The sequence below is a fragment of the Copadichromis virginalis genome, linkage group LG7 (assembly GCF_057382275.1).
Source record: "Copadichromis virginalis isolate Kocher_CV1m ecotype Utaka linkage group LG7, C_Virginalis_male_GT1.1, whole genome shotgun sequence".
Classification (NCBI taxonomy): domain Eukaryota; kingdom Metazoa; phylum Chordata; class Actinopteri; order Cichliformes; family Cichlidae; genus Copadichromis; species Copadichromis virginalis.
Window position 1 is genome coordinate 38642492 of NC_140624.1, and position 25406 is coordinate 38667897.

General features: G+C 37.3%; 2 protein-coding genes across 2 annotated transcripts in view; one reads left to right on the forward strand and one right to left on the reverse strand.

Annotated features, from left to right (window-relative positions):
- The window catches only part of lpar1 (lysophosphatidic acid receptor 1), a 40815-nt gene extending 21506 nt beyond the window's left edge, over positions 1-19309 (forward strand). Inside the window, exons 2-3 of the mRNA XM_085463312.1 lie at positions 1486-2241; positions 14407-19309. Of these exons, the coding sequence (XP_085319438.1) occupies positions 1503-2241; positions 14407-14729 (1062 nt within the window). The 5' untranslated portion in view covers positions 1486-1502 and the 3' untranslated portion in view covers positions 14730-19309. The remainder of the gene's footprint in view (positions 1-1485; positions 2242-14406) is intronic.
- Positions 19310-20999: 1690 nt separating this feature from the next.
- Positions 21000-25406, reverse strand: part of musk (muscle, skeletal, receptor tyrosine kinase) — a 32529-nt gene continuing 28122 nt past the window's right edge. Inside the window, exon 17 of the mRNA XM_085463313.1 lies at positions 21000-24846. Coding sequence (XP_085319439.1) covers positions 24140-24846 — 707 coding nt within the window. The 3' untranslated portion in view covers positions 21000-24139. The remainder of the gene's footprint in view (positions 24847-25406) is intronic.

Consider the following 25406-nt stretch of genomic DNA (forward strand, 5'->3'; position numbering starts at 1 on the left):
TTTTCAATGCTTTCAACATTGCTTCATTTCCCAGGATGATTTTTGATTGTTCATGTGACTATTTTAGAGGTGAAGGTTGTAATAATTTTTTTTCTCCCAAAATTGCAAGTTAGCTAAGGGGGGGGGGGGGGGGGGGCTTCATGTTTGCACTTTCATGAAGGGTTTCAAATAATTTGGATGATTACAGAAGAAGATGAAGAAAGGAAAATTTAAAAGAAAGACAAAAAAGAAAACACTGGCCTTTGACCCAAAACTTCCAATACTTGTTATTTCAGTCATTGTCCCCTCATTTTTCACCAGTCCTCCTTGTGTCTGTATCTCTAGGACACACACACAAACAGACTACTCATGCCCTGAGGTCCTGTTTCTGGTCTTAGGTGCATGAGAGACACTAGCCAGCATCCGTGTGGGACTTGAGCTTTATTACAAACACATATACTCATGTGAGTAGTGATTGTGTGTGTGTGTGTGTGTGTGTGTGTGTGTGTGTGTGTGTGTGTGTGTGTGTGTGTGTGTGTGTGTGTGTGTGTGTGTGTGTGGGAGAGAGAGAGAAAGAGAGAGAGATGATGCTGTTGTTTCTACTTATTTTCTCAGTAAATGGTAAAATGGTAAATGGCCTGTATTTGTATAGTGCTATACTTAGTCCCTAAGGACCCAAAGCGCTTTACACTACATTCAGTCATCCACCCATTCACACACACATTCACTCAGTCTCCTCCTCATGCATCTTTTAAGCATAAATACTAGTTAACCTCAACCAGATGAAAAAAAAAGGCAAGCCTGCAGGCACAAAAAACGCAGCACCTTTGTGTAATGTTTCTGTAAACTTGTAAACTTCTGTGACTTGTAGGCAACACAAGCTTCATTTTACACATGGTTGTATATTGGACAGTGTATGTTTTCTATGAGATAATAGTGACTGCTATAGATGACAACTAACATGGAGCATGCTTATGATATAGATTAATATACTAGATTGCTTCACATCAAAATTGTAATGAATAGGCCCAGATTCTCACATTTAAAGCACACAAAGGCGTTTTGATCACACTGCATCTACTGTTTTGTAACAATTTCTAGCAAAACCTCTGTAAGTATCAGCCTGTCAAGATAAAATCTGAGAAAAGGATTCACGTTTCACTCACACAGCACTGCAATCAGATAATCAGATAAGCTGAAATACTCACATATGCTTTTGAACATTCAGTGGAAGTGTTTCTTTGTTTAGTTTAATGCTCCTTCTGTGATGATTTAACATCACAGGTGTGATTTACGCGAGGTGATCAAGTAAAGGAAACAATAAAAAAGTTAAACAGCACTGACTTCATAATGCAGATTTTAATTTGAGGTGGTGCATGTTGTCTCAGTTCCATGGATCTGAAAAATAAACCTCCCTTTTGAAATTAAATCTATGGTATTCAAATATACATCAAAAGACTGTGTTCTATGAAAATTTTATGTATTCCATGTCTTTTCTCATTTTAGTAAACACCACTACAACCATGGATGAGGAACAATGCTACTATAATGAGAGCATCACCTTTTTCTACAACCGCAGCGACAAGCCTCTTGCTAACGACTGGGACACCTACAGCCGGTTGGTGATGGGCCTTGGCATCACTGTGTGCATTTTCATCATGCTCGCCAACCTTCTGGTAATGATCGCCATCTACGTCAACAGGAGATTCCACTTCCCCATTTACTACCTGATGGCCAACCTGGCAGCTGCTGACTTCTTTGCTGGATTGGCGTACTTCTACTTGATGTTCAACACGGGACCAAACACAAAGCGTCTGACTGTTTCGACATGGCTGCTGCGTCAGGGCTTGATTGACACCAGCCTTACTGCATCTGTAGCCAACCTGCTTGCCATCGCCATTGAACGCCACATCACCGTGTTCCGCATGCAGTTACACACACGCATGAGCAACCGGCGCGTGGTGGTTGTGATTGTCATTATCTGGACTATGTCCATAGTCATGGGGGCGATACCCAGCGTAGGTTGGAACTGTATCTGTAGCATTAAGTCTTGCTCCAACATGGCACCTCTCTACAGCAACTCTTACTTGGTCTTCTGGGCAGTGTTTAATCTTGTGACTTTTGTTGTCATGGTGACACTATATGCCCACATCTTTGTGTATGTGAGGCAGAGAACCATGAGGATGTCACGGCACAGCTCTGGACCACGACGCAACCGAGATACCATGATGTCTCTTCTGAAGACTGTGGTCATTGTGTTGGGTAAGAGCATTCACTTTCAGTCTACGTACTGTAGCTGTTGATCTCTTGATAGTCACTAACCTAGACTTTCTAGCAGGATGCCACTGCCTATATATGTATTTGTCTTTGTAGCAATGACCCAACATTTGAAGTCGCCAGCAGCAGCAAAACGATGCATGTGTTAATTAGTTTAACTATGAGGCTGTTACATTCAACACTGAATCCAAGCACAATGTCCTCCTAGCACTACTGCAGACCTCATATATAGTAAATCATATTGGTCAGTGGTGCTCCCCATGATCATTATTAAAAGGCTCAGGTTTTTAGTTATGAAGTCACCTTTAAACTTATGATTGCAAATAGCCAAATGAGTATGAAAATAATTAAATATATGCAAGCAAAAATATATAAACATAGTGGTTTGAATAATGTGGTTTTGTTGATTTAAAGTATAGTAAATTATGTCTCTTTTAGAAGATGCATATATCAAGTACCAAGGCCCATGTCCATGCAAGTGCCTTTAAGGCTTTACGCTTCACAATAATTGTGCACAAAACAAAAGAACTTTTCTGGTAGTCTGTAAACAACAGCATCTGTACTACCAACAGAATATGAGGAATTTAGATTAATCCCACATCCCATCTTTTATAGTTCTGAAGAAATTTTCTAGTGCTAGCATGTCCTGTTTTCTTGGTAAGAATTGTGAAATACCCTCAATTACTCTCCAGCTGTACTTTCATTTTCACCTATAAAGAACACTAACGGATGTCTGAGGTATATAGGCTGTGCATAAAAAAAAACAGATTACAGTTCTCACAGATACAGCTGGCCTCAGTCCAGCTTTCCAAACTAAAACTAAAAACACAGTTGCAATGAACAGCAGCAGTTTTTGGTTTTTTTTACTGTAGTGCTGCAGTGTGGTCAACTTTTTTGGTGTCTGTTTATACGCTGCAGATGTAACTCTGCCTGTTTAACCTATCACCCAAGCTGCGTGTGAAGTCTTGACAGTTTTATGTGTGAGCATTAAGCAGAGATATGTTTCACACTTTGCAGGACTCTGTAATAATCAGACTCTACTCCTTCTTCTTCTTCTTTTTTCATTTAAAACTAGAACAAATTAGCAGACCAGCTCAGTTATGTTTATAGTATGTTAAAAATTGTGGGGGAAAAGGCTTCTTAGTGCCTGGAAGCAGGATGTGTTGCATCCTTGACAAAACATACCACAGGATTGCAAGTGATCTCTCTCCTATGTGCTCTGCTATCTCATCCTGTTGTTGTCTTTACTCCAAACTTAACTCAAAGTAGTGGACAGGAGACTATGATCTGGAGCCTATAGTGGGCTAAAGAGGCAGAGAATGAACATCTGCTGTGTAGAGATGTTTTGTTTATTTCTTTACTTCTTTGGTAACGTATGAGGTAAACAGTTCTGAAATTAATCTGCTAGCTTTGGTGTATGTTTCCTAATGGCCATGGGGTGGAAGCTATATACCATGGTATGAATTAAATCTAACTGTCATAGTTTTCTTTGCAGATAATGTGATTTTTCTAGGAGGAAGTAGGACTAAAAAAAAAAAAAGTCAAAACAAAAAAAAAACCTTAATCTGCTTTGTCTGATTCTTCCATTGCTATAAATTATATTACATGCGTAAGCACATTTTTGCAGTAAAATATCAGTAATGAATATACAACAAAAAAAACAACAACTTTTTTTTAACAATAGAAACCAGCATTATTGCTGTCTTTATCTATTGTCTAATGGATAAATAAAAATGTCAATTCTCTGGTGTCGTTACAACTATCCTACAGCTCCTTTTTTCTATTCAGGAATACAGGAAAAAATGAAAAGCTAAGTGGATGTAAGAACATTCGAATAACTGACTTCATATGAACTTTAATGATGTTAATGCAAGGTTGCATAGCTATTTGCAAAAGACTCACTCTATAAATCTAGGTAGAAAACAGGTTTTATAATCACATAACAATAGTAAGCATTAGGATTCAGGAATTAACATTAAGAAACAAAGTTACAGTCATTTAGCTTCATGTATTTCGGACTAGAGATGACTGTTCTTTACCAAAAATAGAAAAATAGCTTTATGTTTTTACAGTTTCTTTTCAGTTTAATCAGTAAATCATTAGCATCAATTTGAAATATTGTTTTAAAATTTTAGAACAAGCCACATTTATTCTTCTCCACTCAAGCCGACATGTTACTGAGAAAGTAAGTCTTTTGAGTGAGGGTGTGATCTGTTTTGGTTTAGTCTAAATGACGTCATTTTGAAGCACTATCAAGAACGCTCAATTCCATGCCCCAAACCAAGTCTCTCCCTTGTATTGCTTGCCTGTTTCATTGTACATGCACTGAAAACCTTTGGACTTCTCTTACTTTTCATTAAACAAAAAAACAAATAGAAACAAATTTGTTTTTTAGCTTCCGCTGATACAGATATCAGTATGTGCCAAAAAAATTGACTATAAAGGATTTTTCCATCTCCAGGAAAGAACATGTAAAATTCCAGTTGTTTTTAGTCGCAGCAACCAATTTTTAAAGCCCAATTCTTCAAAATTTAGTACCACACAAAAATCTCAAATCAGGAATATGTTTAGGCTGAGCAAGAAGTGAAGCTCGGGAGCAATCCTAACAAATACCAGCTGACATCATCTAGCGCAGCCAATATACTTCCATGCATCCAAATGGGAATCTACCATAAGGGAAAACTCTCTAAGCTATTTCAGTGTGTGTGTGTGTGTGTGTCAGTTGTTGGCAAATGCTGGAGTGTTCTGTGAATGATTTGATTATCTTAAAGCTTATGGTGTTGTATGAGGTCACATCGTCAGACAGCATGGAGTGCCAAGCAATACCATGCCCAAACAAATGCAGATGCCATATCACAGACTGGTACTTGTCTCCAAATTACAGTGTATAAGCAGTCAGTATTTACCCCGAAGACTTATTTCAGTATCTAGATTTCAAAGGAAGGACAGAAATGAATGATTGCACACTAACAAATGTGCCCTACTCATACACAGACGTTTCTGTAATTTTCTGCTATAATGCTGGTGTATTTTCTGGCTGAGCAGAACCAATCTGTAAAAACCGCAAGCCAAACGCTCCAATCTACTGTCAGCATGGAAACACAACTGGCATGCATCTCAAAGTGTCATCTGTTTTCTGTGTGTTTGAGTTTGTATGCATCTGTGTACGTCACTTAATGCAAGAAATAATTGTAGACAATACAGTCTTTGTAATTGCTCCCTATGGCAGGATCTACGCCTTACAAATGTGATTTCAGCAGCATGGGTTGTTACTTTCAGGCAAACTTTAAACACTGCTTAACCCTTTTACATTTGAGGCCCTTTAAATTTGTATAATATTTGATAAGGCATTTTCTTTTTCAGTGCATTCCTCAAAAGTGAATTGTAGATTTTATTTGGACTTTTTCTGGGAAAAAAAGTCACACTGAGTATGTAGAAGTCTCAGAAACTCACAAAAACGCATACCGTATATCCAATATGACACACTTGACTTAGAGTTAAACAGTTAAATATACAAGGTGTTATAAATTGCTTTTAGATTGTATTCAAAATAATATAGTTTCCTTATTCTTTCAAATTAATTTTTATTTATTTCCTTTTTTGTTAAAACATATACATCTTAAACACAAAACCTGCTGCTCATTTCAAACCGGTACCTTCGTTTCATTCCCGCCTTGATGTCTGTTGTCTTCTGTATGTGTTTCTATAATACAAGTTACAATATGTCTCCAAAAAACATCTGATCCCACAAAATTTGAAAAAGATTTTCATGCTGCATTTGTTAGGGTGTCTGCATCTTCAGTTACAAGGTTAAAGGGTACATCAGTTGTTTTAGAACTAAATGACGAGAGGCTAACCATCTTCACAAACCAAACTAAGTCCAGTTGCCTTCTTATCAAGCAGCTGAGAGAACCTAAGTAGACCTTTTGATGTTGATGTTTGATTTTCTTTTTTATTCCAAGTTTATTAAAAAATAACAGATTTTAAAAAGTCTCAGTGCATAGATGAGTCACTGCTGCCAAGCAAACATCTCTGCAGATAAACAGATAGGCTATTTTTGTGTAGGTCAAGCAGGAAAGAAATGCCATTATTTCAAGGAACTCACTGTGTTTCCGGTCAAAAGCTGGTTTCTCTAACCATTAGCTCACTGTGAAACCACTACAAGACTCCATCACTGTGTACACCACAAGCATCTTTGTGGACTCTGTGCTGTGGACTCTCAGCTATTGAATGTGAACTTTAATCTAATCTTCTGTGTGGAAGCACTGATGTGGGTAAGAGGGGAATGGGAAAAGAAATCCTTCTGTGGACAAACGGGAAACTAATGGGCCCTTTTAGAAATATATATAGGGATCATGGTCATGACCACAGATAATGATTGGGTTAGAGAGACAGTTGAGACAGAATGTGAGATACAAGTAAAAGATGAAGCAGGGGATGGCTGACAAGAATACAGGTTGCAGAAAGGAAAACATGACCACAATCAGAAAGAGACGTGCAATGAAAACAAATCCCAAAAAACCAAGATAGAAAGGAAGGATAAACTCAAGATTTTAAAATTCATAAAGGGATTTTTGAAAAACAATAGATTTTAAAAAGAAAAAGAAACTGAGGAGAGCAATAAAAAATGATACAAATAGATTAATGGTAGGAAAATGAGTGAGACTCCCAGAAGATGAAAACAATAATTCAATTTGGGGTGTTTTTAAGAGCCACAGAGAATTCACATTAGTGGAAACCTAAGCTGGCATAATGAGCCTTCCAAAATAATTGAGTAATGTAAATGTAAGACAGAAGAATAGGAAGCTGTTTCTTGAATGTAATATTTTAATGGGTGTTGAATATTGGATAACTAGCATAGACATAAAATTGTAATGCAAACATGCAAGTGTAATGTTTGCACAAAAACTTTTGTTTTCTAGTGTTAGCTTAGTCTTCCTACATTGGGAGTACTTATGAGTTTAGCTTTTGAACAAAAAAAAAGAAAAGAAAAGTAGCAGGGGCGTCGTTAGCGGTAGAGTTTGTTTTAAGTATGCGTGTTTCAGGCTTACTGTAAAAAAATATCAGCCCATAAGTGCTCACTTGAAAAGTAAACACATTTAACATCTAACAATGTAGCCATCTTCTTTTCTAATTTAGTCATTATGACCATTGTAAAGAAATCGAAGTAACTGAAAAATCAACCAACACTTTACTCACTTTCACCTAGCCAGCCTAACAGTTGTCTGATTGGCTAATGTAGTCGTATTAGTCTCGCCAGTCTTTCCCAAATAAGCATAATTATTAGGCAAGTTGTATTTTTGAGGAATAATTTTATTATTGAACAACAACCATGTTCTCAATGAACCCAAAAAACTCATTAATATCAAAGCTGAATGTTTTTGGAAGTAGTTTTTAGTTTGTTTTTAGTTTTAGCTATTTTAGGGGGATATCTGTGTGTGCAGGTGACTATTACTGTGCATAATTATTAGGCAACTTAACAAAAAACAAATATATACCCATTTCAATTATTTTTTTTTACCAGTGAAACCAATATAACATCTCCACATTCACAAATATACATTTCTGACATTCAAAAACAAAACAAAAACAAATCAGCGACCAATATAGCCACCTTTCTTTGCAAGGACACTCAAAAGCCTGCCATCCATGGATCCTGTCAGTGTTTTGATCTGTTCACCATCAACATTGCGTGCAGCAGCAACCACAGCCTCCCAGACACTGTTCAGAGAGGTGTACTGTTTTCCCTCCTTGTAAATCTCACATTTGATGATGGACCACAGGTTCTCAATGGGGTTCAGATCAGGTGAACAAGGAGGCCATGTCATTAGTTTTTCTTCTTTTAGACCCTTTCTTGCCAGCCACGCTGTGGAGTACTTGGACGCGTGTGATGGAGCATTGTCCTGCATGGAAATCATGTTTTTCTTGAAGGATGCAGACTTCTTCCTGTACCACTGCTTGAAGAAGGTGTCTTCCAGAAACTGGCAGTAGGACTGGGAGTTGAGCTTGACTCCATCCTCAACCCGAAAAGGCCCCACAAGCTCCTCTTTGATGATACCAGCCCAAACCAGTACTCCACCTCCACCTTGCTGGCGTCTGAGTCGGACTGGAGCTCTCTGCCCTTTACCAATCCAGCCACGGGCCCATCCATCTGGCCCATCAAGACTCACTCTCATTTCATCAGTCCATAAAACCTTAGAAAAATCAGTCTTGAGATATTTCTTGGCCCAGTCTTGACGTTTCAGCTTGTGTGTCTTGTTCAAGGATGGAATAAAGTTTTGTGATATTTTCAACATTGTCAAAATATTTAACCCATCTGTCTTTGTGCCATGTATAATTAAGTAAGTGAGTGTTTGCATGTGTTTGTGTCTGCACATGTGAGTGTTTATCTACCCTCAGTTCTGCATGTGTGTTTTGCGTGCATGTGTCTTTGTGGGAGTGCAGGGTTCACTGCCATAATCTGGCCTCTATTATTTCCTTATTTTTGTTCCCATAGACCAAAGATACTTAATTAGAATTTAAGGAGGTCTGGATAGAGAAAGTTTCCTCAAACAATAGTCCACAATATGCTAAATTTCCTTATAGATTATAATTCAATGCAGTATATTACAAATAGCCTAACACTTGTCTGTAAACAGGCAACAACTGGCTGTGAAGCAAAAGAAAGAAATTACAATTCACCATTGTTGAATTAGTGTTTCCTATTTATTTTCAATGAACTGGACGGTACTTTCATAATAAAATGTTCTTTTTGCAAGTAAAGCAAGCAAGGTTTACATTCAAAATTTAAAAATAGCTTTTCAAGAAGTTGTCTTTAAATAAAGGGCTTATTTAAAGAAAAAAAACATGAAAAAGTGTAGTTTGAGTTTCCCCTTTTCTTCTATCTATCAGGATTAAAATAACCCTACCATAAATACGACAAAGGTTGCACAGAGTAAAATAGAAATGGTGTGATAAATATGTAGTATAGGTATGGGTGCATAAAGAAATGCATCTGTGGTCCACCTATTCGTTACCTAGGCCATAGACCCATGTTCTTTTTCTAATAAAAGATTATTTCTGTAAGGAAAAAAAACAGAGGATAAAAGTTGTGGAAAATAATGGAAAAGTAAAAAACATGTACCATACTTACCATTCATGCCATTACATTGCCATGTGAGCATTAAGAAAAGTCTTAAGATAAGAAAGAGAGCATGGTGGTGGTTAAAAAACTGTTGCTGTATCTTACACTTGGATAAAGCAATACATATTAATATTAGCAGTTCATACTATAGGATAGGATAGTCCTAAGTAAACATTTATACAAATGCATCATGCAAAATTTCTTTTAAGTAACTAAATGATAATCTGAGAAACTGCATAGTTAGAGAGTGTACAGGAACAACCTCTCATACATAACTCTGTACTTTATTAGGCTCACCTAGGACGTACGAGGGTGGATTCCCTTTTCCCCTTAGTACCGAATTAATTGGTGGCATAGATTCAACAAGACGACTGAAGCATTCCTCAGAGATTTTGTTCTACATTCATGTGACAGCATCACACAGTTGCTGCTTATTTGTCAGCTTCACATCCATGAAGCATATCTCCCGTTCCACCACATCCAAATGGTGCTCCTTTGGATTGGGGTCTGGTGATAGTGGAGCCCATTCGAACTGTCATGTTCAGGAAACCAGTGTGAGATAGTGAGAGATTGGTGACATGGTGTGTTATCTTGCTGGAAGCAGAAATCAGGAGATTTGGATATTGTGGTCACAAATGCATAGATAAGGTCAGCAAGAATACTGAGGTAGGCTGTGGTGCTTAGATAATGTCCATTTGGTCCTACTGGGTCCAAAATGTGCCAAGAAAACAGTCTCCACATTATAATATCACCAGCATCAGCCTGAAGTGTTGATATTACGCATAGATGGATGTTGTTTACTCCACATTCTGACCTCACTGTCTAAATGCCTTCAGAAATTGATACTATTAAATTCGGTTCTTTCGGATTCTTTATGGCCAAAAGGACAAGGCTCAAAGTAGTCTTTTTACTTTAAAAATGATCTTTAATTAACATATCCTGGATATGGAGACCTTTGCACACACCCCAAGGTCTGAAGCACAAACGGAAGCCTAGGTATTTATATACTTGCTCTCTAGTGTGCATCGAACAGCCTAATTGGTTTCACTTTCACTTGATTCTAGCTGCAAAAGCATGCAATTTCCTGTCAGGACTTTTGGCACAGAGTGTACTCAGAGTTAGGCCTTTCTTATATAAAGCAATGTAATCAGCATATAAACATTTGAGATGATAAATTTAAACCTCAACAATACTCATTGGACCAGGCAACGTTCTTCCAATCCTTTGGCGTCCAACTTTGGTGAATGTGTGTGAATTGTAGCATCAGTTTCCTCGTCTTAGTTGACAGGCTTCTAAGTTCGCCATGTTTTGCATCCTGAGGTGCTCTTCTGTATACCTGGGTTCTAATATGTGATTATTTTGCTCAAAGCAGTCTGGCCATTCTCTTCTGACCTCTGCCATCAGTGAAATATTTTTGCCCAGAGAACTGACACTCCATGGGTATTTTCTCTTTTTCAGACCATTCCCTATAAATCCTGAAGATGGTTGTGTGGGAAAGTCCCAGTAGAGCAGCAGTTTCATAAATACTCAGACCAGGCCAGTATTTCAGAAACTGTATTTATGGGAGTGCAGGCCCATCTGGCAACAACCATGTCATGTTCAAATTCTCTTAAATCACCTTTCTTTCTCAGTTTGAAGTTTAGCTAGTTCTCATGTCTGTATGTCTAAATGCCTTAAGACATTTGATTGGCTAATTAGATATTTGTGTTGAGAGTCAGTTGAAGTAAAATTGCAGATCAGTCTTTATAAACCCCTTGAAGCAATACATTTTTAATATGTTGTTCATGAGCAATGACACAGTTAATCCATTGTGCGCTGCTGTTTCTAATAATTGCTTTGAGTTACGTAAATCTTGAGAATCATTCCACAAACTAAAAATGTCTCCCCTAAAGCTCTTTATCAGGTTTGACAGCAAAACGATTCCTTTAAAGGTTTATTTACTGCATTCTAGTGACACATGAGCCATTAACAAACTAATAGGAAAATGTGTCATTTATGAAACTGTTGCAATAGTAGTTTGTCATTGCAATAGCCACACACATCTTAACACATTTCTATGTACTTACTTATTTTTATAAGACAATGAGCGTGCCAAAGTAGTTTTCCTACGTTTCCATACACTTTCCAGGCCTGCTTCAGAGCTGTGTTTATTTACCTTCTTCCAGTGACTTTCCATTCTCCAGCCTCTTTTCCCTCCATGTGGCATTTTTAAGTAGTGACAGGGCAAAAAAAAAGAAAGAAGAAAAAAGAATCACATGTTGCTTCCATAAACAAAACTCTGGTTTACCCTCTGTAAACCTGGCATGGTAGTAACACTGTACACTGTGGCTATGGTAAACCAGCCATATTCTTTTGGGGTAAAGAGGAAATTCTGCAAGAAATATAAGTAATGAAGGTAATTATATACTCTAGGATTCAGGAAGGAAATTAAAGAATTTGAGGGTTAACCTCGAAGGCCATAAAATCACAAAACGGCATTCCTTTCTCATTTTGAGTGGAAATAAAACAAATTTCCTTTACATATATGCACATATAGTGTTTTATTATATATTTTTCACTGGACGTGATCAGATTTTTTCATTTATTATTGTGATGGATTTTGCCCTACTACGACAATAACATATTGTGGATTGTGGTTAAGATAGATTGGATGCATAATAAATGTTTACATCAACACTGACACAGTAAGACAGTAAAAACAGAAAATACAGTCGCAGTCATAATGTTAGAGTCAAGGTTTTTTTTTTCTCTTGTTTTTCAGACTGGAAATTCTAAATGCTTCCTCTGAGCATTTTTTGTGCTGAGTCTGGTCCTGCTCCGAGTAAGATGTTTCACTGAGAGACAAATAGTTGAAATAGTTTCTCTGCTGGGCAATGAACTGCTTGAGAAATTTATCCAACTCTGGAGAGTCCGCTTGCATAGTTAGGAAGTGAGGTCAAGCTCCGCTGCAGCTGCCGCCTGCACAACACTAACAGATAACAGACCTTCCTGTCAATACTCTCTCGCTTTTGCTCTCGCTCTCTCTCTGTCAACTCTGCTCATTTCTCATCAAGACTCTTTGTTTTACCAAGTGGAAAGTCCTATAGTTGTCGTATAGTTAGGACAAATATTGTCTGATGACTGAATTCACAGCACTTGACATGCACGAGTAATGTCAGTGACCCTTTCCACTGCGCTAACATATTTCATCTACTCGGGGAAGTGTCCACTTTAATGAACAAAGTGCATAGCTGATTTATTATTTATATTTAATATTTATCACAGTCATTCAAATCCCTTAAATCTAAGTTATTTTTCATCAATTTTTAATGAGGTTTTTGACCTTATTAACCTTTCTTTACTTACATTTGGTCATAAAGAGATATTGGTACTTTGTTTTCTTGACTAATGGTGGTGTGCTTCATAAGTGATGCTAATGTGGTTGTAGAGTGATTGTTATTTGTTTCAACAGATACACAAAAAACATTTGAGAAAAAGGACAGGAAGGCTATCAGTGAGGGTTACGTGTGCTCATTATAGAGAGGCACTAAAACAACGCCATAGTGCAGTGTCTACCACTGTTGCCTCTCATTAAGGAGGTATCTGGTTCAAACATCCTAGTGAGCTGGGGCCTCATTTGCTTGTGAGAGAGTGTACTGTGTTAGAGGACTATTATACTTCGCGAATGGCACTGTACGACAAAAACAGTGTCATAGGGTTGCGCACCTCTCAGTTTTTGTAACCTTCCATGCTCAGCCACTGCTGCTGCCAGTTTGTAGAGGGAAACGAATGTGTGACTGCGCTGGTTTTTACCACCATTGTATTGATATCAGTATAGAAGCCCTGAGGGAGATGTTACGACAGTATAAAAAAAACAAAACAGGACTTTGTGACAAAAGCTTCTTCTGCTATACCAGCATTAATGATTAGGGTTTGCATAAGTGGCAACACCTATAACTCTTGGAAATAATGTAGTTGATATCGCCACATTAACAGCAGAAATAGATGTGTGATGACCTCAGTGGTGGTCTAAAAGCAATCAATGCGTCAAATTTAATGGGGTCCCTGGCCCTGTGATTGGAAAAGGAAATATCTATCTGATTCAAACACAGGATGTTGCATTGTTAGTGGATTGATAGTGTTTTGTTAGAATTATGAGAGGTGGTAGGATGAATTCTAATGTAGCACCAAAAGGACCCATTTCCAAGTTGCCTGTATTGACTCGTTATTATTCAAGTGTAAGTTAGCAAAAGCCCAAACCAAGTAATCAGTTCCCAAATGTTGCTCATGAGTCACGACCGTTACTTACATGAATCTTGCATACTTCGATCAAAAACTGCTATGTGCTACAATTTTAAAATCCTAAAACAAACACAAATTACTTTGTAAATTCATGGTGTCATCATATGATGAATCTTAGTGTCATCATCTGTGGAACTAAACACTCAGTTGACGTGACCCACTTCCAGAAAATGGAAGAAGTCAGCTTGATTCATGTGAAGAGACGAGTAAATAAAATAAATAGTATTGAATTGTTCAGTCTAAGGCAAAAAGGTTTCTTTCATACATATCACAAAATTACACGTTAGCTCCAAGTATGTAAGTATTATACTTATGACAATTTTAAAATAGAAACAGTTATGATGTGGATTACTTTTAAGGTTTATATTCCATTATGAGGTGGCTGTTACTCCGGAGTTAGTGGGTGGTTCAATCCCTAGCTCCCCCAACCTTTATGTCGAAGTACCCTTGGGCAAAATACTGAACCCCAAGTATCCACTGATGCATCAAAGTGTGAGTGTATGAATTTTAATGTAAAAGTGAAATAGAAAGAAAGGACTTATATGAATGTGTGTTAATGAATGAATGAGGCTTATATAAAAAAGAGTGCTTTGAATACTCTGAGTAGAAAAGCATTATTAATTAAGAACAGTACCAGTCCAGTTACCATTTATGTAGCGCAGTGTATGAAAGGATGGAGTAGGCTTCGGTTTTCTGATGGGCGTGTCAATTACCTCAACTAATATGTACAATTTGTGTTTTTTTAGGTGCGTTCATCATTTGCTGGACCCCTGGTTTGGTCATCCTCCTCCTTGATGTTTTCTGCGCTAGCTGCAATGTCTTGACCTACGAAAAGTTCTTCCTGCTACTCGCCGAGTTCAACTCTGCCATGAATCCCATCATCTACTCCTACCGTGACAAGGAGATGAGCGCAACCTTCAGGCAGATCTTGTGCTGCCAGAGGCAGGAGAATGTGAATGGGACGGCAGCAGAGGGATCCGACCGATCTGCATCTTCCATCAATCACACGGTGCTGACTGGCAGCACCATGCACCACCATCACCACCACAATGAACATTCGGTGGTATAAAAAAAAAAAGAAAGAAAAAAAAGCCCAGTGTCTTGGATATGAATCCATCTTGAAGGGATTATTCTCTACAGGAGATACAGACTGAGAGAAGGTAAATGAGTGTATGTGAAGAAGAATATGGCAACTAGAATGAAAGCTGAAAAGACTCAAGCTTTCTGAAGACAGAGCTGAAGAGAACTCTGATAGGCTGTTATTATTTTGTTTGTTAATTTCCATTTGTGTTAAATGTGTTGTCACAGGTAAAGATGATATGAACTATTTAAAATCTGTGAAGTAGAGTATTGCCAGTATAGTCCATCCTCTTTATCCAATCTTCCTAACTTTATGCCTGGTAGGTTTGTACCATTACTCGTCTAGAGCCCCATCATTATGAAAAGTATCAAACTTAACACCCTACATTTATGTTATTGTTGGTTGCTGACTCACCTGATCCCAGATTTACAACATAGTGTTTTTGATTTTCATCTCCATTTGTCGGGCAGAAGCTTTAACTTTAAATGGATGTGGTGTAGGCTCAAAGCAGGATATTGTTACCAATGTTATATATATTTCAAAAGATGTCATCCAAAATGAAATCCTGCCTATATTCACTTGTTTTCCATGTTTTGCAATCTACCAAAACCCTGTGACACTGTTTCATCCATGAATTCAACACAGTATTTTAATAACCTCAAACATTATCATTTTCTGCTGTAGAGTTGTCATCTATTGTTTAGCAACAAGTAAGTTACAAAGTACAACCAGGTTTGTTTGTTTTTTTTCATTCTATTCTACCTATCCTCTTTTATGAACACGCTCTTGTGAATCCATTAAATCAGGTTTTTGCTTCCATTCAGTTTAAATAAAGTAAGGATCCAATGTTTGCTACAAATCCTGGATTGTTTACTCCCTCTAAGGATTTAAAGGCAGGCTGTTCCAGGGAAAAGAGTAAGAGGAGGACAGTTATGTGAAGGCAGGATGAGAGTCATGTTTGGTGCACTTTCAGAGTCTTCATATTATGACACCAAATGTGCTGAGCAGACTGCCTCTCAGTGTTTTCCTTGGTCCCCTGATGCTGACCTCGGGAGGGAAAAGGGGGAATTGTGGAAGTGAATGTGAAAGTATCACCTGAGTTAGTACCAGATTGCTTTGTGGTACCTTGAGAATGGGTTATTTAACAGAACAACTTAAAATTAAAAAAGAAAATCAAACCTTTTGACTCAAAACCCTTCTCCCACTCTATTTTTACCAACTTTCATGAACTAACGATGATACGTGAGCATTTACCTACCTCACTTCTGGTGTAGCCATGCTAGCCACTGTGTCAGGCAGGGCTCTAGGCACAACAATGCTATGACTATGCTGTTGGGATGGCTAATGACTCACAACATAACCTTGATTAGCAGCAAACTGTGCAGTTTGTTGTGTCAAATTCTTCAAAGGTGTACACTTTTAAGGCAGTTTGTAAATTGTCAGTGGTACACAGTGAAAGTTAGCCAAAAGCAGTGCTCTTCAGTTTAGTTTAGTTTTTGTGTTTTTCACCTCCATTAGAAAAAACACATTTTTTAAACAAAAAAATAAAGAATTTGAATTAATTGTTTAGAGAATTCTTGAACTAAAACCCCACAGACACAGAAATGCATTAAGCCTTAGCAAATGTGCAGTTGTTTAACAAAATCTCAATGACCAGCATAGATGTTTACTTGCTGTAACACTGGTATCAGTGATATGAAGTAAGCAGATATCCAACCAAAACATGTTTTATTTTGTGTCTCTGTCAGAGAGATAGTTGACGCTTACATTTAAAGTATTATTGGTAGCTTATTTTGATTTTTATGACAGCAATGACAAATTAAAGTCTATTCTTATCTTCCCGCCTTAGGGTGCCTTTATAACTGACTCACTTATGAGTCAGTGCAGTTCGAATGGTGTAATATTTCCACAAGTGCTCTCATTAACTTGCAATTTTGTGCCAGCTGAAATCCAGCATGGCAATGCTATGATGCACATTGTTAAAAATTGTAAACTGAATGTTTTAAATCAAAACACATTTTGGCCAAAATACATAGACAAACCTCCCAAAAACTGACAGCAAAGTGAGAATCACTGCCAAAAGTACAGTCAAACGTTTTCCAGGAAACCAGATGTTTTTCAGGAATTTCAGCTGCAGAGCTAACATTAAGTCACCAGGTATCTTTGCCCAGATGTTTGGCCTATTAATCAGGCAATTTATGTTGTGATATACAGACAAAAAAAAATTTCACCATCACTCTGCAACACTTGCATACATTTTTGATGCATGTGTGAGATAAAGCACTGTGCCCTAGGGCACCTCAGTCATCACTTTTATTAGTCATTTCCTTCCTGTGCCAGTGCTTTTTTTAATCCCTAGCAGTACTTCTACTTGAGACAAAATGAGAGAAATATTCTAAGGAACCAATCCCCCATAGCAAACGTGTTGCATTAAATTTGTCCAGCTTTCACACTTTAATGTCATAAAAATCTTGACCAGATTTTGTCAATATATGGCTCTGGACCCAACACTCCATATTTGAAATTCACTGTAACATTTCTTTTAAGTATTAATTTAGGTTATTATATCAAACCAACTAAACATTCAGTGTCTTTGTTTACTAGTGTGTCAGTCTTTGTGTGTACAATATGTATATATAAAATATATTATGCAAAGTTAATCACCAAAGGGAAACATGTTTTGTGTCTGTAAATTTCACTGTGTTATACTCTGTCCAGATGTACTGTAGGGTTGTTTGTATGTTTTTTTTAAATGCCATTTGTATTGTGATCCTAAATAATGACTTTCCCATAAACACTATTACAGCAACATTAACTTGTTTGTGATGCAAAATTAAATATCTATGAGTGCAGTGCTTTTCAGTTCCTGTCCATAAAAAGTCAATTAACAGCAGAAAAGCAGTGATTCGCCCTCTTCTGGTTGAAAGTTTTAAGCTTAGAACATGTCCAATCATACCCAAATGTGTTTAGCCGCAACCACACCCATCAGTGCTGTCTGTATGCACTTGTACAACACTGCAGTAGTGAGAAGAGTAAAAAAAAAAGAGCGGTGTTATGTTACTTTTCAAGCTTGCTAATACACCAGTCCTGCATATGTTTCAGAAGGACAGAGTGTAGGATTTAGTGGCATCTAGAGGTCAAGTCAAAGCATGCAGCTAACACAGCTTGTGGCTAACAACCTACCAAATTAAAAGTTGTTAGCCAATGTAGAAATGCAAGTATCAGTATGGATACAATGCCTGCCCTCTTTTATGCCAGTGTTTAGTTATATGTATGGAGAGAGAGAGAGGGAGAGAGAGCTACAGATGTCAACAACAGGCCTCCTGAAACTGCCCAGAAAATGGTGTGATGACTTTTATCTCCTTAGATTATAACGTCATGGCCATTTTACCCTGATTGCTTCTTATTTTGTCTGAATGATGTGTGCTGTGTTTGCTGTGGCCTTCAACTGATGCTGCTTGACACAAACACTGTGTGATGCAGTTCAGAAACATTCTGTAATACCAAAAAAAACTGATGTGTTTAATAAAAAACAAAACAAATAACAAAGCTGTAGATCTGAACATTTTGTTTTTCCAAAGTGAAACATAACATTAAAATGATGTTGAAGGTTTCCAGGCAAAGAAAAAAACAAAACATGCACCACATGTTTTATATTTTTAAGTAATGGTGAAAAAAATCCATGTGATTTCCATATTATCTGTACTTCAGAGTCCAATATTAATAAATGTCCAACCACAGTCATGGTGTTGATACAATAAAAACATCAGCCTGACTCCAGGTGAAAGTGTGTGAAAGTTATCTATATGAAATGAAGGACCTATGTAAAAAACACACAAACAAAACAAAGACTCTGTCATGGTTGTTCTGTTTGATTTCATGCCAATATTTGTGCTTTTGTCCAAACAGAATGGGGAACACAGAAAGACACAGGCTTTTATTGTTGTTGTTGTTGTTGTTGGTGTCATTTTTTTCCCAGGCCATTAAATAGTTTGTGGAAAATGAGCCTGCTAACATAGTTTGGGCAGCCTTAACTGTTACCAGAAATTTTTGTGCGACTGTGTATTTATTGTTGGAGGAGGAACACATTTCCTCTCAATGCTGTCTGTGTGCGACTGTTTTACATAGTGAGAAAATGCTGAATGAATAAGTTCCCGAACCTTACACAGTCTCCTGAGGCAGTGTTTCTGGACTTGGCTCATATTCGGCAGACAGTGTTGACAACAATTCATTAGACACATGTGATGCCATACTTGAAGTCATCTTAGATGATTTTGGAATGTAAAATGTGTATTAGACAGGCACATTTATTTATAGTATATGCGTATACATTAGGTTGTATAATCATGAAAGATATATTTGGGACGAGCTGAATAGGGGAAGGGACTGATAAGCATATGCTTCCTCCTTCTGCTTTTTGAACAAGACATTTTTGGGGTAACATTTTACTTTTGCTTTTCTTTATTTCCTCATTAATAGGATGGCTTTCAGCGATTTCATGTTTATTTTTGTTATATGTATTTACAATCATTACTCATATTTTCAAAATAAAGATTCGATTGACTGATTGATAGATTGATTGATAAATGGAACAGGTTTTCTCATTTTTAATAATGTTATAACGATGTAGAACTACCATTAAACTCTTATGACTACTTTATGCTCTGTCTAGTCTATACTGGCCTTTGGTGTCTGTAGGCTGATTAATTTGGAATACAAAAGTTAGTGATTATCTGGTGAATATATGGAAAACAATTTATTTAATTTGTGACAAAATATTCGACTGACACAATGCCAATTCCCAGTCTAAAACCATCTCTTGTGTGTTTCCACCAAAAAACAATTTGCCTCAGTGGCTAGAAGATATGATATATGAGAAACTAACCAGATGTAGCCCACAGATTCTGTTCAGCATGATTTGCCACAACTTCTGAAAGAAAGACATCATTAAAGAACTAGCATTTTACCAGCACTGGTGCAGCGTTGGTGGAAAAGAGGTCAAATTTGCATCTTTAGTGTAGCACAATTAATGCACCATGTGCACGTGGTTACAGGTGCAAAGCAGAGACAACTGGAGCTGAACCACTAATATGGTATTTCTGTATGTTTACTTACACTGTAAGAGTGGTCAGGGTCTGTGTCATGTGTGACATAAAGTATGCAGCAGTCCTTGCAACAGCAAAGAGATGTTTCCATGGAAAACAACATTGTCTCCCCTTCTGTGTGTGTGTCTGTGTGTGAGAGTGCATTTGCTCTGTTATGTTTATTGTTCCACAGCTTTGGAGTGGTAGCCTCCAGTTGACTGATATACGTCTGTTCACGTCCTGTTGCTGCCCGAAAAGGCCAATCAGGGCCAGTGTGGCCACGCAGGAAGTTCTCTGTACAGTTGCTGAGTGAGGGGGGATGTAACATCTTAGTCACAAAGTCAATATAGACACTTTCCATAGTTCCTCCCATGGTTTGCTGAGTGAAAAATTAGTCCCATTAGTCAAATGTCCTACTGCCTGTTTGGATAATGACTTTAATGGATAGAGTTGAGCATCATGTTGCCAGCTACATTTATGAAAGATGGAAAAGTCAACAAGACATTAAAAATCTGCTGAACAGCTCACATCCAGAACATTTAGAAAATACCAGCTTCCTCTGTTACACTAACACAGAGTTTTGACAAAACAGGAAGTGATTCTTAGCTATAATAACATATGACTGCCAGACGTGAAGATCTGTTTTTCATGAGGCCACAAAAATAATTCTGTTTTACTAATTTACTGTGAATAAGTGTTACCTCCCAGTAAGGATCAGCTGATGGCTTTGCAGTACACTGAAAACAAAAACACTAACAAAACAAAGAAGATGGACAGGACAAGGAAATGACTGCAACGGCTGCAGATAAGAAACAAAACACCACAATCATGGATTCACTCTTGGAGGAAAATAGGAAGGAAATTAGGAAGTGCATTCACATGGCTCTTTTGTATAGATTTCAACTTCAGTGAACTTTGACCTGTGAATACTTGTTCAAGAGTTCCAAACCATCCTGAAAGTGTTGACCTTTGACAGAATAGATAAACCTGCAGGATTAAGTGCCAGTGTTGTTTAACGAGTACATATCTTTTGCAGAGGCATTTTTATGGCTGATAGAGTTGCCTGTGAAATAATTTTAATCTGCATCCTTGGACAGCACACCAAAGAAGAGCAACAAAATGCTTTGCTTCTGTTTTTTTGATGTGGTTATACACACACACAAATGACACAAAGGACTGTTTAGCATTTTATAAAACAAACATTTCAATTCACTAACAAAACTGTTTAAGGATGACTAGGTGATTAGGATTAAAAAATAAAAATACAAAGAATGAGTAATGATTATGTATTCGGAAGTAGCATGTTCATAATGAATGTGATCACCTCATAATTTTCATGATAGCGCCACATGCGGTCTAAAACCTACTAACATACCATTGTATGATTCTCTCTGTATTGTATTCATTGGTGGAGAAGTGATGGAGATAGGATTGAAAGACTCTGAGCCAAAGTGTAGATCAAGAAAAAGACGGATGAAAGTGCAAGGCCAGACTCCATACAGTCTAATCTAAACAGTTTACACATAGGCATCCCCCACAACGCACACAGATGTCCTCCATTTAACTTGTATACACACACACTGTTGCACTGAGATGCAAACGCAGACATTTTGAAGAAGTTGTACAATTGCAAATAAACAGGGCTTATTGCAGTCACATAGAAATTCATGGTAAAAATGCTTTGTGTAGCACCATTTCTCTAATGCATCCTCTTGCACTGAGACATAATAAGATACTAAGGGCCTTGTATAAAGAGAGACATGCAATGAAATAAAATAAGATATAGTTTGGGCTCAGAGAGAGAAAACTCTACCAGTGATAATGTCAGTAGGAGCTCCTGAACCAGAGCAACACACCTTTGAAAGTGATTGTGGACATTTTTGGGTTTTCTTCTTTAGAGAGGTGTTTTGGGTTAAGTATGATGGCAAGTGTAAATATCCCTTTCTAACTGCCTGAATTCAGATGCATGCAGACCTTGTGAAAAAAGATCCATCGTACTCTTAAAAAAAAAAAAAGAAGTCACATTTAGTTCTGACGTACAAACTGTTCAATAATTATGTTTATTTGCAAGCAATACAAAGAAATATACTTAATGTGAATTATGTATGACAAACAAAAGGGAAAAAGCCCAAAACATTACTGATATAATGCAACAAATACAGCAAAAATGTAACAACATGGCAAATTTTGAAAGACAGTTAAGTCAGCCATTCTTAGACAAAATCAACATGTTTTTTTTTAGATATGAATATCTTAGCTTTTTTTATTCTATTAATGTAACCAAAATGGAATTTTTACCAAAGAAAAAAGGTTAAAGAGCACAAGCACTAAGTATGATCTCTAACCTAGCTGACCTAATAAGCTTCCATTCTAGATTTATATTTTCAAAATGAGGATGCAAAGACATGTGGGCAGTTTGTCACTTACAAGAGTCTATTTAAGTCAGTAGAACGAGTCCCATTAATAATTCTATTCATAATATGTGAGTTTTAGTGCTTCAGTAAGGAACTGTATGAGAAATGTAAATGAAAGTGAGGAGAATTAATGAACTTATGCCTACTGTAATTTGTTCATATGTTCAAGAAATATCAATAACAAGCTAAAACACATCTATAAAACAAAACTAAAACCAAAGAAACACAAATAAAAACAGAATGCCCCGTAGTGGAATACCAACTTGTCTACAAAACAATCATCAGTGATTTAAAGTGACTGTGTGCCACTGTGGAATAAGCAAGCTGACTTGAAGAGAAATGTTGTGTACAATCTTATAATAAATATTTCATCAATCCCTTTCTACGACACTGTTAAAGAAAAAACCTTTCAAGTGTAGATTCTCTCTTTCTGTCCAGTGAACTTTAGGGTCACATTGAGCCTATTCAGAGCATTTGCTAAATTTTCATCAACGTTTACAAAAAAAACTCTCAATGAGAAAAAGAAAAAAACAGATGAATGAGGTACAAGAGCAACTACTGCTAAAAATGACCATGGTATATCTGTATGGCTGGTTTCCAAGTATTTCAGAGACTTAGGGTATGGGGTGAGTTAACTGATTCAGGTTTAACATTTTTCAAAATTAAAGTGAACCTGTCAGATGGACAGCTCCCGGTAAACAGTCAGAAACTGAAATCCTGAATTCTGAAGTAGCAACATACAAATGACTACAATGTGGCCATGTTCAGTCTCCTGAACAGACGAGCTGCAAAAAGAAAATGACTGCAATTACTTAACCAGCTGAGCATGCAAAGTACAGTGCTGCTGTGGACTGCCTTTTTATTTTAGTTTTCTCTCCTTATCTTATGTACGGAGGTCAGTTATTGCAATTTGGTTATTTTTTTTTTTGCTTAGGTAAGTTTGATAAATATTTCAGATTGTTTCTTTTTGTTTGTTGTTTTGGTATAAAGGCCACCATGAAGTTACACTCAGCTCCTTATTAGTGTTCCATCCTAAAGAAATAACATATTTTTAAAAACATTTAAAAATCATTGTAAAATTGTACCAACTGTGTGATGTGGCTGCTTGAAGTCTGATTAGGATGGGTCACCTTTATGTTGTGGTCTGGCTGGATCACACCAGACATGTTAAATAAAAAAAAAATTTAAAAAAACTTAACTAGAACCTGTTTGACTAAATGAAATAGGCTATAAGTCCTTAAAATGAAATAATTCATACCTTGATCTCAAGAAACCCAAGAATAAATGTGAACAAATTCACTGAAAAGAGTGGAAAGAGTTAAAAAGGGATTTCTAAGGCTTTGGGACTCCAGCAAATCACAGTTAAAGCCATTATCCACAAATAAAGAAAACTTGTCCTGACACTTACTAAGAGTGGCCAGCCCACTGAGAGCACATAGAACGAAGGTTTTGGAGTGGTATAGGATTGCCTTAGACTGCTCATACTAGAAAACCTTCCAGTAAATTAAGTTCTGCAAAGAAAAGTGGGCAAAAAATTCCTCCACAGTGTCGTACAAGTTCTTGCAGCCAAAGGTGGTGCAACCAGTTATTAGGTTTAGGGGGCAATTACTTTTTTACATAGGGCCATGCAGGTTTGGATAGCATTTTCTGCTTAATAAATTAAAGCATCATTTAAAAACTGCATGCTTTGGCTATTTCTATTTAAAATTAAAATGTGGTTGATCAAGTGAAATATGTAAGTATAACAAATATGCAAAAATGAAATTAAATAAAGTAAATAAAATAAAATAAGAAATCATGAAGGAGACAAATAATTTTTCCCCAGCACTGAGTGCTTGGGCCCAATGTAAGTATTCATTAAATCATTAAAAATCAATGCCTTTTGTACAGGGAAAACCAGTTAACAGTCAGCATCAGCTTCAGTGTGAGCATTCATGCTTAGTCTGTTTTGATGCATACGTTCTAGTATCCGATGTATGCTACTGAAGCCGGGCCTGTCTGATGGGTGTGTACTCCAACAGAGCCTCATCAGATTATAGAGCTCCAAAGGACAGTTCTCAGGACAGGAAAGGATGTGACCATCCCTCACATAGTAAATAACCTCCTCATGACCCATACCATAATATGGCTGCATCCCATGGGAGAAGATCTCCCATAACACCACACCATAGGCCCAGACATCTGACTCTGTAGTATAGCGATTGTAGAATATAGACTCTGGAGGCATCCAGCGAATGGGGATGGCATCATTTTCATTGGCTTTGTAGTAATCAGCTGAGTAGATGTTTCTGGAGAGGCCAAAGTCTGCAATCTTTACCACCATTTCCTCTCCAACCAGGCAGTTCCGTGTCGCCAGGTCACGATGGACAAACTTGCGCTCAGACAGGTATGCCATTCCTGCAGCAATCTGCTTGGAAATCAATAACTGCTCTGTACAAGAGAGAAGCCCGGTCTCCAGCTCAGAGGAGAAACTGCGACCCGACAAGCTAGCACGACTGAGGGTGCGCACTGACTGGGTTGGAGATCTGCGACGCAGGAACTCGTTGAGGTCACCATGGGCCATATACTCAAACATCAGACACATTGGTTTACCCACTGCACACACACCTGAGGAGAGAGCACACAGGAAACTATTTGATGGCCTATTATATAGATTAGCGCTTTTATTTTCCCACCACAGATGTTTTTAAAGAAGAAACACAAATATTTACCATAAACACATCAGTCCCATCACTGAAAACACTAAATTAACAGTTTTTCTTCTACAGTATCACATAATGAGTTCATTTACCTTAAAATGCCAAAACCCCCCAAAAAAAACTATTACCCAGACATAAACACAGATGGGCATGTACTCACAAATAAGTCATGCATAAGTTCTTACATCTACTTTAGTGGATCTTTGATATAAATATGATATATTTATTTTTGGCAAATTAAGTTTCTACTTTTTTTGGACTTTTTTTCCTGAGCTGGGTTTGGGGAAATGATGGCAAATGAAGGCAGATTATTAAATTGAGAGTGTAATGACTGAGGCTGCTCATGTTATAAATATCACTTGTGATTAATACAAGTTATTTGAAATGTTGTGTTTACATTTTTAACAGTAAGGGCTTCCACGGGCTTTGGATGTTTGATGAGGACAGCACAAACAGTGCTACAGTATC